The 11,835-nt window shown below is 33.1% G+C and overlaps 1 protein-coding gene and 1 long non-coding RNA gene across 3 annotated transcripts; both read left to right on the top strand.

The window, feature by feature from the left end:
• The first annotated feature begins 221 nt into the window (after positions 1 to 221).
• Positions 222 to 2,282, top strand: LOC127836679 (uncharacterized). The gene is made up of 4 exons (XR_008028868.1): positions 222 to 319; positions 740 to 1,075; positions 1,370 to 1,695; positions 2,096 to 2,282. It is a non-coding gene; the product is annotated as an uncharacterized LOC127836679 (long non-coding RNA).
• Positions 2,283 to 4,461: 2,179 nt separating this feature from the next.
• Positions 4,462 to 9,151, top strand: LOC127836671 (uncharacterized). Of its 2 annotated transcripts, XR_008028861.1 has the most exons (7): positions 4,462 to 4,675; positions 4,792 to 5,092; positions 5,210 to 5,527; positions 5,757 to 6,310; positions 6,766 to 6,873; positions 7,913 to 7,958; positions 8,901 to 9,151. XR_008028861.1 is itself a non-coding variant. In XM_052363370.1 (4 exons), the coding sequence occupies exons 2-4, from the start codon at positions 4,954 to 4,956 to the stop codon at positions 5,894 to 5,896; spliced, it is 597 nt and encodes a 198-aa protein (XP_052219330.1). In that variant the 5' UTR covers positions 4,462 to 4,675; positions 4,792 to 4,953; the 3' UTR covers positions 5,897 to 6,705. The 2 variants fall into 2 exon arrangements, 1 of the variants encoding a protein (XP_052219330.1); XM_052363370.1 differs by lacking the exons at positions 6,766 to 6,873; positions 7,913 to 7,958; positions 8,901 to 9,151 and having other exon boundaries at positions 5,757 to 6,705.
• The last annotated feature ends 2,684 nt before the right edge of the window (positions 9,152 to 11,835 follow it).

Here is an 11,835-nt window from a genome sequence, read left to right on the forward strand (position 1 = left end):
AAATTATTTAACTGCTTGCGGTACGGCTTTATATGAAAACATTAAACATACCAAATTTATCAATATATGGATTTTTTATTTTTATACCAGTGTCGGACTATATTAAGCTAAACAAATGATCGTTTCTGTGCTGTGTTAGAGTTTTTAAATTTAGCTTTAATGATAATACTAAGATTAAACTCTATCTTTGGACTGGTACACTAAACTGTTAACGTGTATAGCTTTGAGTGTTTCGACGTGTTAAGTTTCGTGTTAATTAAAATGTGTTTGAAATGTGGATGGATAATTTTGACAATTTTGTCAAATGCATACCATATTGGTAAGAACTGTACATATACAAATATCAACATAAACCTACATGATACAATTCATAGCGTCTAACATGTAAACCTGTCTTAATATCATAATATCAAAAGCATGATATATAATGTTGTGATACGAATATATATCTCTTGATTCACCGTAAATTGTAATACATATGTAGTGGGGATGCACACGAACTACTGCAAAACATAGTGTATGTAAGTACTACTTTAAATATCACGGTAGTATATACTGACATGTAAATATCATAATATACTGTGCGTAATTATGCATTGACACGTAATTCATTTTTTTATCCGACATAAATAAACATAATAGATTGATATAAAATATGTTATCGCTAATATCAAGTTACATGTTTATCTTTAATGTTAGGACACACCTATGTTTAAATTGAACTGTTTTCGTTTGCAAGGCGCTCAGATTCCAGTCTTGCCATCCAACGCAGCATTGGTAAATGTTAACGAAGCCTTACAATTAACCTGCACACATCCGACTGCAACAGTTGTAAGATGGTGTTGTCAACAAGCAGGGAATAGTCCCTCATCTACTATCCTTGCAATGAACAACGCCTGTGAGTTTGCACCTTCGCCCATACCAGATGTATTTTCTACCTGTATGTGCAAAGGAACGATATTTATGTGCACATTGAGATCCCTGGACACAATTAATAATGGGGACGAGTGGAAGTGTTCGGTTACAGAAAACAAATAAGCAATATTCAGTAATGAGATAACAATAATAATAACAGGTAACACTATGTGTATTTGTGTTTTTATTTTAAATAATAACACTCGTTTAAATACGTATGAACATAATTGTATGTGTTGAATTTTAAAAAGAAGTAAATAGGTTACATATTGAATGTCGATATTACGATGAGCATAAAGTGTCGACTAGTGACAGTTGGTTATGTTGGTGTTTGTAAATTGAAGTTTGAAATGCAAATACAACTATATATATATATTATTATTATTATTTAATTTTATTTATTTATTTATTCATAACAAATTGCAAGTACTCTTATTAGCTATATAGGTTTTAGTTCCCGTAGTATGTGCAACTCTGACACCAGATGTACCTACCATATCCGTTTACCCAACATGGCAATCAGCTACATACGCTGCGTATCATCAGTAGGACGTCCAGCACCCATCATCACGTGCTACCTTAATGACAAAATGCCTTCTGACTACAGTGATGATGTGGGCCTTACTGGGTATAGCAGCAGTTTAACAGTGGCTGATGTGACATCAAGTATTCTTACAATGACGCCTTCCACAAACTATCATGATGCAAGGATGTACTGTAATGTCTCTTACGGATATGGAAAAATCATGTCCAACAGGATTCTGAGAATCAATTTGTTGAGTATGTGTTTTGTACATTTGCAGACATGTAATTGATGTCTTTAGTATTATATTTCTTCGTGGCGTAAGTTATCCTTTTCTGGTTCATAAACTGAATTTGGTTTAATAAATGTATTAACGCCGACTGTTCAAACGAACGTGGTATGCTTTATTTGTATTAAAATAATGTAATTTGCGATTGCTATCAGTACATGTCATGGAAGACATGCTGTTATCAAGTGAAAGTCAACCACCTGAATAACAAACATGAAGTATATACGTGCTACGCATATCACATATCTTTCAGTAAATTATATTTAATGGGCTTTGCATTAAAATAACAAAGTTAATATTAATTCGAATTCCACGGCATTACGTATCTCAAAAAGTAAGACCATGTGTGTATGCATTTATTATTTTAGGCTATCCAACTAAGCCGACAATAAGGTACAACATGGTTTTTGCACCATCAAGTATAAATGTGATAAAAACAGTACTTTAACGCTAGAATATTCCTCGTACGGCAATCCGCAGCCGAGCTTTTTATGGACCTTATTTAACGGCTATCTAATTAGCAGCTCCGTCATAACATAAAACGTTGCAACAAATAACGACCAGAAACAAATATTATGCAGTGCCGCCAATGTTTTGGATATAACAAATGGAACGAGGATAGCGGCTGTAAATACTACAGTGTTAACTATGAATATTTTAAGTAAGTATTTTCAGATAAGATGCGCCATTTACGGTGATTATAAACTTATATATTCATTACAGTAAAATGTGTAATGATCGCATCGTCATTGTATTAATATCACGAATCCATGTATAATGTGTCGTTTTATTATCATGTAGTAGAAGATTGTTGCAATTAGATAAGAAATGCTGTTGCACTGTAACGTTCTGCAAAAGAGGCATGCAATCGTATATTCTACGAAATCAAAGTATATGTTGTTTAACAATATTTTTTGGTAACTGTTCATACCAAAAGGTATGTATTTGCTTTGTTTCCGCAGCAACATACCCGAAAATAAATGATTATTGAACTGATCAAATAAATATTGTTTGTTACATAAATAATAAAAATGTCTCATAAAATATTGTTCTTGCATTAAAATAAGATTCTTTGGGATGTGTGTGTTAATCGAACGGAATATCTATATAAAGTAGAATTTAATAAACTAGTTAAATTGAAGAGCTTACCAACATAGACTGTAATGCAAAAACATATTCATCAATGCATGTGACATGTTGTCGAACAGTAAAACGACTTTATTTACTTTATTTATTTATAGATCCTCCGTCTTCTCCGATATGTCAAATCGGATCATTTCTGATTAAACATCCTACGGGTTGTCGTCAATGAACCCTTTACAATGACATGTGCCAGCAGAAGCAACCCTCCTCCTTCATGGTATACATGAACACTCCCATATGGTATACAACTGAATGGAACTCAACTTTCCATTCAAAGCATGCAGACAAGCGATAGTTTTCAATACATACTTGACGTGATCAATGAGATAAATGCAACGTTTGCACAGGATGTTGTTTACGGATATATTACCGACTCGTACACATTTGACATTTGACGTATGTTTGATGTAATAAATTTAAAACCTGTTTTAAAAGGTACGAATGCCATTAGTCTCTCTCTTAATGATACAATTATGATGGAAAAAACATAAGCATGTTGCTGTCACATTTGCAAATACAGGTTTGAAATATTGTAGATCCAGTGACAAATATGTCTATCTTCCATTGTGGGCAAAGTGATCAATACATACCAATTCCAACTATAATCGTTATTAGAGGTCGAATGGTCAGTTTGGGATGCAATGCCTTTTCAAATCCGGCTGCGCGTTTTTCATGGGTATTAAGTGGTGTTGTAGTTGCAAACGGCACTACATGGAATACCAATTTCGTCGACAACACTATCATTAGATGTATTGCAACTAATACACTCGACCCGACTGGGATAAAAGCGAGGACCATTTCAAGTTCTTGGAATGTTTCCATCGATGTATTATGTAAGTAGCTTTTTCCTGTATGCATACATTATCAATGGTTTTGGATTCTCAGAACAGTATGAAGTATTGCTTGGATATTCAACGGCGTTTTTTAAATTTCAGAAAGAAGAATATGCTTTATGGTTATCTAGATATGCTTCCTTTAAGTGTTTATATTTGCACCATGAATCTAATTATTTTAAAATTTTATAATCATATGCGATCATTTGACTAATCCGATTAAGTTTTCTTGTGTATGTAATTTCCAGTTCATGTTCACCGTTTACTTCTGCCACTACATAATGCCACTATATTTGGTCTTCTATCTCATATACGTAGATGCTCCTGAGACGCCACGATTTACTTTTCAAACATGTGCAACGTATTCTCAAACGAATCATCTGAAGGTTATCCGAGGACATTCCATCTCTGAAATATGCACTTCTAAGAGTAAACCGGGCTCAAAGTTTTTATGGACACCGGCCAATAGTGGCATTGATGATAGTTTCTTTATCAACAACGTCAGTAGACAACACAGTGGCAATTGCAGGTGCACTGCCAATAATGAAATGAACACAACATTTGGTGGGATTATAAATGGAACAAATAAATCAAGCTTTTATCTAAACGTCTAAGGTAACTTGCTATTTTGTATAGTGTTCTATTGATTTGAATTTGAAAAATCCAAATGCAGTTAAACATGTTATTTTTTATTTTAAAGGCAAATGGTGGTCGATGTAAACCACGGTTTTATTGAACACAACCTTATCGGTCACCTGTCCCTACACACCTGGGAACCCAGCGGAGGCGAGATGCACGTGGTTCCGCGGAAATACTTCAGAAATTGGATCTCATAAAAATCTTTCTGTGTCAAATGTTCAGCTCCCAGGCGAAGGATATTATAAATGCAGCGTCAACAACACTATGGACCCCCTACGGGATGTACCGCTGAGGAGGGATACGATGAAACACACTTTTACGTGGATGTACAATGTATGTAAAAAATAAGAGTATCATAAAGGGAACATAAGCATAACGCCATTGTCATAAGGAGCGAAGTACACAATTACATTCGTTTATTTATTATCATATGTTTGTGTATATTTTAGATCCTGCTAATATAAGAAGATTTTACATCAACGGGTCGAATTTCGCATCTAGTAGTAACCATCAATGAAAGTCAGACTGTTACACCACTCTGCGAAGCTGACAGCGAACCTTTAGCAAATCTTGAACTCGTAAATATAACTAAGGGTGTTGAGCGCTTATTAATGGAAGTGAACAACAAAACAATATCCGCCCATTTATCAAATGTGCGATGTGAATATGATATGGGAGTCTACCAATGTAAAGGAAAGAACATCCATAATGCACTACAACAGGTTCGCGAACTGGAGATCAGAATATTGTGTAAGTGAAGTTTATTTATTCCTTTTATCGTCGATGTATAATGTATAATGAGAATGCAATACTGTTCCAGCATACTTCAAATTGGCTGATTCATATTTGTGATTTATATACATTCAGGTTCACCTAGACCATCGACATTTTCTCCACCGATTCCCGTAGTTTATAGAAGAAGAAGTGCATCAGCTACTTTAACGTTCACGATCGTGGCTTATCCCCCTCCAAATGACGTATCAGCATATATTTGGCGTAAGCAGGTAGATGGTGAATGGGTAACACTGCACAATAACAGCAGGTTTCTAATTCGCACATCAAACGACAGTCTGCAGAAGAACCTTTCCATATCGCAACTAAAAATTGACGATTTTACAAACTATTCGGTCCATGTGAACAATAACCTCGGATCTACAGAGCAATCATTTGTCATCCGAGCGAATGGTACGTTTAATTAACCCTTGCTTTGCTTCGTGATTGACTAAAATAAATAGATACTAGAATTATATGATATATTGAATATAGGATCAAGCAATAATATTGTTTTAGCAAATTATTTTTAAGAAACATAGTAATTAACATAAATGGAATCCCTTTGAGTGATGCTATTGACAAACATGCCACGGAGAGTATGTATGCAACCTTTCCAGAGTAATTACTTTGTATTTTACAGAGCAGCCCAATACGCCGCAACAACTTCTTGTCCTTGACGCCATGGTGAATGAAAGTTCCGTCACAGTTCAATGGACACCTGGATTTAATGGGGTTGAAGACCAATGGTTCGTGATCGGTTACAAAAAGGCAGCAGATTAAACATGGACTTACATTAACATATCTTCAACAGTCACTCAACTAAGCATTGGTGAATTAGTTGCGGGCACCAAGTATGAAGTTAAAATGCACGCAGAGAATATATAATTGGCAAATCTGAAGAGACCACTGTATTAAGTGTAACAACTAAATCTGTAATTTCAGGTATGTTTTAAAGTTTTGCATTTGATAGTTTGCTCTGTTTAAAATATTATCAAATTACATATTTGAAATTGTTGCGATAAACACCTGGACGATAATCACACATTTGCATATCGAAGATGATATCGTGTCAGTAGGCTTCATATTTAACTTGTATTTGCAGCAGGGACATCGTACCCACAGCCAGAAATGTCATGATTCTTACTTCAAATATAAATAATCAACCCCATAATTACACGGTACAATTTTCATGAGGTATAAGCACATATTCAAAACATAATATTTATTTTAACGGTTACAAATGTTGTCATACTGTCAATTGCTTAGGAAAGTCCTAATGGACACTACCAACAGGTTCACTTAAGGATGGGCAAATAGTTGATTAAACATATTACACAATATGAGCTTAGACACATAAGAATACAAGTATTGTATCGAATGCGTTAAAATAGATAAATTATATCGCTGTATGTAATATTTAGACATTAAAAAGAACTTTTTTAAATAAAGCTTTTACATTGAATTAAAAATATCTCGTGGATCTTCTATGTTAATGGTTATTTGGACATTCCTGAGTCCGCAACTAATTTCTAATAAGGGCCAACATATATTATTGTATTTTTTTACGAGAAACTGTATTGGAAAAGATTAATCGGGGGAGATACATGTTTTATGTTTTATTAACTTGCTTTGCTTATTCATTTTATTAGATCAACGGTCTTCCTCATCTGTTGGGGCTGCAGCGGGAGGTGCTGTAGGCGGAATGCTCCTGGCAATCATCTTGGTGATGCTCTGGAAATACAGAAAAGCGTTTAAACGTATGTACATGTATACACTGGAAATTACCGTTGATGTTATGGTATACATAAATAGCATTGTAAAATGTATATATTTGTTGAACAGTAAGTAACTTGGCTCAATAAGGTTTTTAATACTAAGTGAAAACTTCATTTTACATCCCCCGCTGCAATACTTGGTTCAATACTCCTAAGTACTGGTACCATGCTTTGATCACAGTGTGGACACAGTGTGGACACAATGAATGTCATAACTTATTTTACGGCTATCAATACATTGTCGTAATTTAAATATTTTTCAAAACCGTTGCTTTGAAAAATCTGTGTTACAATTATGTAACAATAACTTAAAGTAGAGCGGTGATTCACCGTTAGGCCAACTTTTCAAACATTTGTTTACGGGAGTCACTATCCCATTTTTAGCAAATTGTAAATGCATAAAAAGAAATTGCGATTTGTATTAAATTTCAAAGGCGACTTGGTATATATTACAAAGAACATCTACTAGTGATGACTTTTGAAAGTAATTTGATTTATTTAAATGCAATTCATTCAAATATGTTGAAATTAAGTCATTTTTTTTATTTAACCTAGCTCTATTTTATGGGCGGCTTTTTAGTTTTCACTGCTAAATCAATATCCTTTTTAAAAAAGTAAAAAAGGCCATCTTAACAAATTGTATGTTCTTTTTCCAAACTGTGTTAAAAATTGATTGTATTATAATGATTGTTTATCTCCCAACACAATTTTAAGCTAATAAAACTCGTTTTTCAAATTTAAAATGGTTGGCTCTAACGTGAATTTTAAAGTTATAGAAATTAATCGCGGAATCGGGAAAGCCCCAATAAACGTAAAATTAGCAGATCCGTTTAATATTTTGAGTGTTAAGCTTTTTACCTTTTAGTTTAAAACGTTTATTTGTTTAAATGTACCATTGTTGAAATTTTGCATACAGTGTAACTCATGTATGTTAACGCCTATATCAAACCAATCGTTTATGTATGTGTCTTAGCTCCTATTGTGTAATTGTTTAAATATACATTTTGTTTGACATGTTCAGGTCAACCTGGCGAAGGTGCTCATTACGATGACCTGTTCAATAGACAGTATGTTATCATTTTTAATTGTTTGGATGAACATTCCAGTTAGCAATATTTGTTTCCAACTCATTGACATTGTACGTTAACATTATTCTGCGTTGTTAAGTTGTTTATTAGTCTGCGTGATGAATGCAACACTATAAATCAGGATATGTCTTGCTTCAGAGCCAATGTCCCTGCTGCCAATACGAGTTCCGAATATGAAACCTACGAAGTCGGTAAGATCTTAGGGAAAATGTGTTCTGTGGTTGATGCGTGGACAAATTTATGGATCATAATTCATGTCGTAGAACAGCGTTATCGTGCGTTTTTATATAAAAATTAACTAATTAATTAATTACAATGGCATCGAATGCCACCTGAGTTGTTATCACCATACAGTGCTAGTTTTCCACAGTTTTTAAATTTGAATAGTCAATATATACTTTATTTATCTGTTGAATCTTTACCCGCTAACGTAGACACATATTGACCACTTAAAAGTATGTTCTGGTATTTAAGATTTAATTATCACGGACAGGAGATTGTAAGATCATTGTGAAATGAACTTTAAGATAGACTGGAGACTCTGATTCTGTCAGCATCAATATTTTTCTGTATGCCATGAAAATACAGGCCGCAGAACGCGCATAACATAATTATAATTGAGGAAATTTGTGAACACACATTTTCAGTTTGAGCGTGTTGGGTATAATAATATATTACAAACAGTTCATTTGTACCATTTAATTTGAACAGTTGTGTAACTTTAAATGACCAAACTATCATGTTGATTTAATATAAGATACTCGTTTCTCATGCCTAATTAACACAGGATAAAAGATGCAACACAATATCAATACTAACTAATGCGCATTTTTATAGTGCATGTCAATGCTGTTGGGTTTCCAACCACTTGAAGGCTACCAAATCACTTCGAAATGAATGCAACCCATTGTTTCATTTCAGAATCACAGCACACAAACCAGTACGAGACATTGGCTGAAACTTCTTTCCACGAGTATTCGGTGTTATCACCTGGCGGCAAACAGGATTATAGTGTAAAGAATCGTGCAACTCAAGTTACTGAAACTGATCGTGCTATCGTGAATCAGGAAAACGCCCATGTTAATTTGTTATTTTCAGAAACATAAATATCGTTTGATTTTGTGATCGGAGTGATTACATCAATTTTTTTATAGCGCACATTAAAGTATTCACACATTCAACGTTGTTTGATTAGAATTTTTAATGATAGTTAGTTGTAAGTATGTGCAGAATGTGCATTGTATTTATACAATCAATATTTTCATTTAGATTAGTTAAACATTTTTGTATTCATATTGAGACATATAGAGATAAATTTAATTGACCATAAGCATACATGTGTTTAATTTTCCGATAAGAATGCAGCTTTTACATTCAACTAATCAACGCTTGTTATTATCAAACCGTGTTTCGTTGGTGAAATAACTACTTCATTCTTACAAATATGAACATAGAAAATATCTAAAAGTTAAATAATAAGTTTACGATTTTAAGTGCAATATTTAACGAAACAAGTGAATATAACAGTAACAGATAATACACTATTAAATTGCCTATAGTAAACATATGTATGACGAAAATCCGTTACATAATAAAAGCGTTTACCAATTAAAGGGATACAATTCAAATATATTTTTACACTTAAGTTATTGATATTGTTATGCTATTATTTTCGTAAAACTAAATGAATATACGAACGACATTATATGTATTATATGATTAACAGTTTTTGAACGATATAACTAAATATATGGTTGTTATTTGAATTAATTAAACACCTTTTGAATCATATCTTAAACTTAAGATCGTTCGTAGCAGATTATAAATGTACATGTGTTTGTAACAAGTGTTATTTAGAGATACTGCAATGTGTTTTAGTATGTGGATTTTTGCATATAAAACAATTGTTTTATCGATCATGGAAATTGAATTTTTACGAGAGAGTTTTACACGTATTGAAATGAGAAGTTTCTATCGATTCACTACAGACACAAAAAGTACAACAAAATCAATCGTTCAATGTGCAGCTAGTGTTTAGAAATTATTCAAGCACCAGTGACAATTTGACGATGAAAACATATTAACCATGTAAAATTAAATACTATTCAAAACGTATTATGTTCATTTAATATGAAGTATTTGTTTTGCATGCTTTCTTTTAAAGAAATTGTTAACAAATGGTTTATTGACTGAATAATCAATTATCTTTTAAACTATGTTCTTTATGAACATGTAATACTGTCAACACCACCAGTATTATGCTACTCGATCAAGGCGTCATGAAATCTCATGGGCATTCACTTCAACCTTTAATTAAATAATATAACACCATTATGTCGATCATTTAGTCGGTCATCGACCTCGTGCGGGAATTGTTATATAAAAAACGCTAAATATGTTATTTTCTTTGGGTGACATTGAGCCTTTCAAATGCCTTAATAGCGGTTAATGCCATACTTTGGCTCTCATATTTCAGCACTAAGTGTGTTTTGTAAATATTTTTATGTTTTAAAAGTCTAACTTTGTATACACAGAATAAATAAATATCTATATATCTCTCTATATGTAACGTTTTAAAAACGTTTTAAAAACTGAATGAACTATACGAAAAGATTTTTTTACAGCTGTATCATCATATCAGTTTTAATTCTGGGCTTAGGGTGAGGTTTGGGATCCCTTCAACCGGTAAAAACAACAGTTTTAATAATGTTTATTTGTCGCTGAAACGGCTTGTTAAATTAAAGACAATAAAATTGACAAAGTTAGCGAGTTCTATGAAATTTCGGGAAACAGAATCGATCGGGCAAAATAACTAAATGTGATATCCCGCGGATTTGGTAAACTTAGACGATATGAACATTACATTTTCAAATACACAAACTAAACAATCTTTACGTTATGGTTGAGAAATATGATAAAACACCAACGAATATACTTTCAAAAAGTGAGACAAAAATGGCTTTGATCAAAATATAATTTTCCTAGTTAAGTGCAGCAAATTAGGGGAAAATTATTTTCCTTTGCATACGAAAGTCTCCTGTAGGGGTCGCTCAGTGTTTGTATTGGCGGGTAAATATGCTCGTGGAATAGCAATTCGGCTTTGCGATACGAACCAGAAAACACATTAATTGTCCTGAAATTTTATTGGATATAAAATATTGACAAGTTTTCTCATGAAAATGATTATATTCAGGGATATAGTCTTTTTGTGTAAACTATATGAGCTTTAGTTCATGCATGAGTTATGAAATCTATATCAAAATGTGAAATGTTCACATTTGTTTATTGTCATACGTTATAAATGTGTCATCTGGTCCTACGCATAGACCAAAATACAAGCTGTATTTTCAATTTATAGCGCTGTGTTTGTTGTTTAGTTTGGAGACGTATATGGTATAAGGAACGCATAAACTTGCAAAGGTCTGATTGGAAAATACGTTAAGTTAACAGATCGCCCGAAGCAGCACATTTAAACGAACCTGATAACACGTTTGATAACATTGTCCTCTGCTGTATTGAAGCTAATGAAAAATGATCAGATGAAACACGAAAACTTCGTGAATTTTCACTGGATTAGGCAACTCAACACTATTCAGCCTCATGGAATCAATAAAAACGACACATAAATATAAAACAATACTTAATGCAACAAGTTCACATTCATGTTTAGCATCTTATCGCTTATTGTTCAATCGATAACATGGGCATTCTGGGCGACAGTGTATACACACAGTTTCACTCAGCGTGAATAAAAAAATCCCGACCAAAACGGCACATAAATATGGAACAAGACTGAATACAAAACGTTTACAGCAAATGTTACTATTCTATTATTATATCGATATAATTAACATCA

The sequence above is a fragment of the Dreissena polymorpha genome, chromosome 6, assembly GCF_020536995.1.
Source record: "Dreissena polymorpha isolate Duluth1 chromosome 6, UMN_Dpol_1.0, whole genome shotgun sequence".
NCBI lineage: Eukaryota > Metazoa > Mollusca > Bivalvia > Myida > Dreissenidae > Dreissena > Dreissena polymorpha.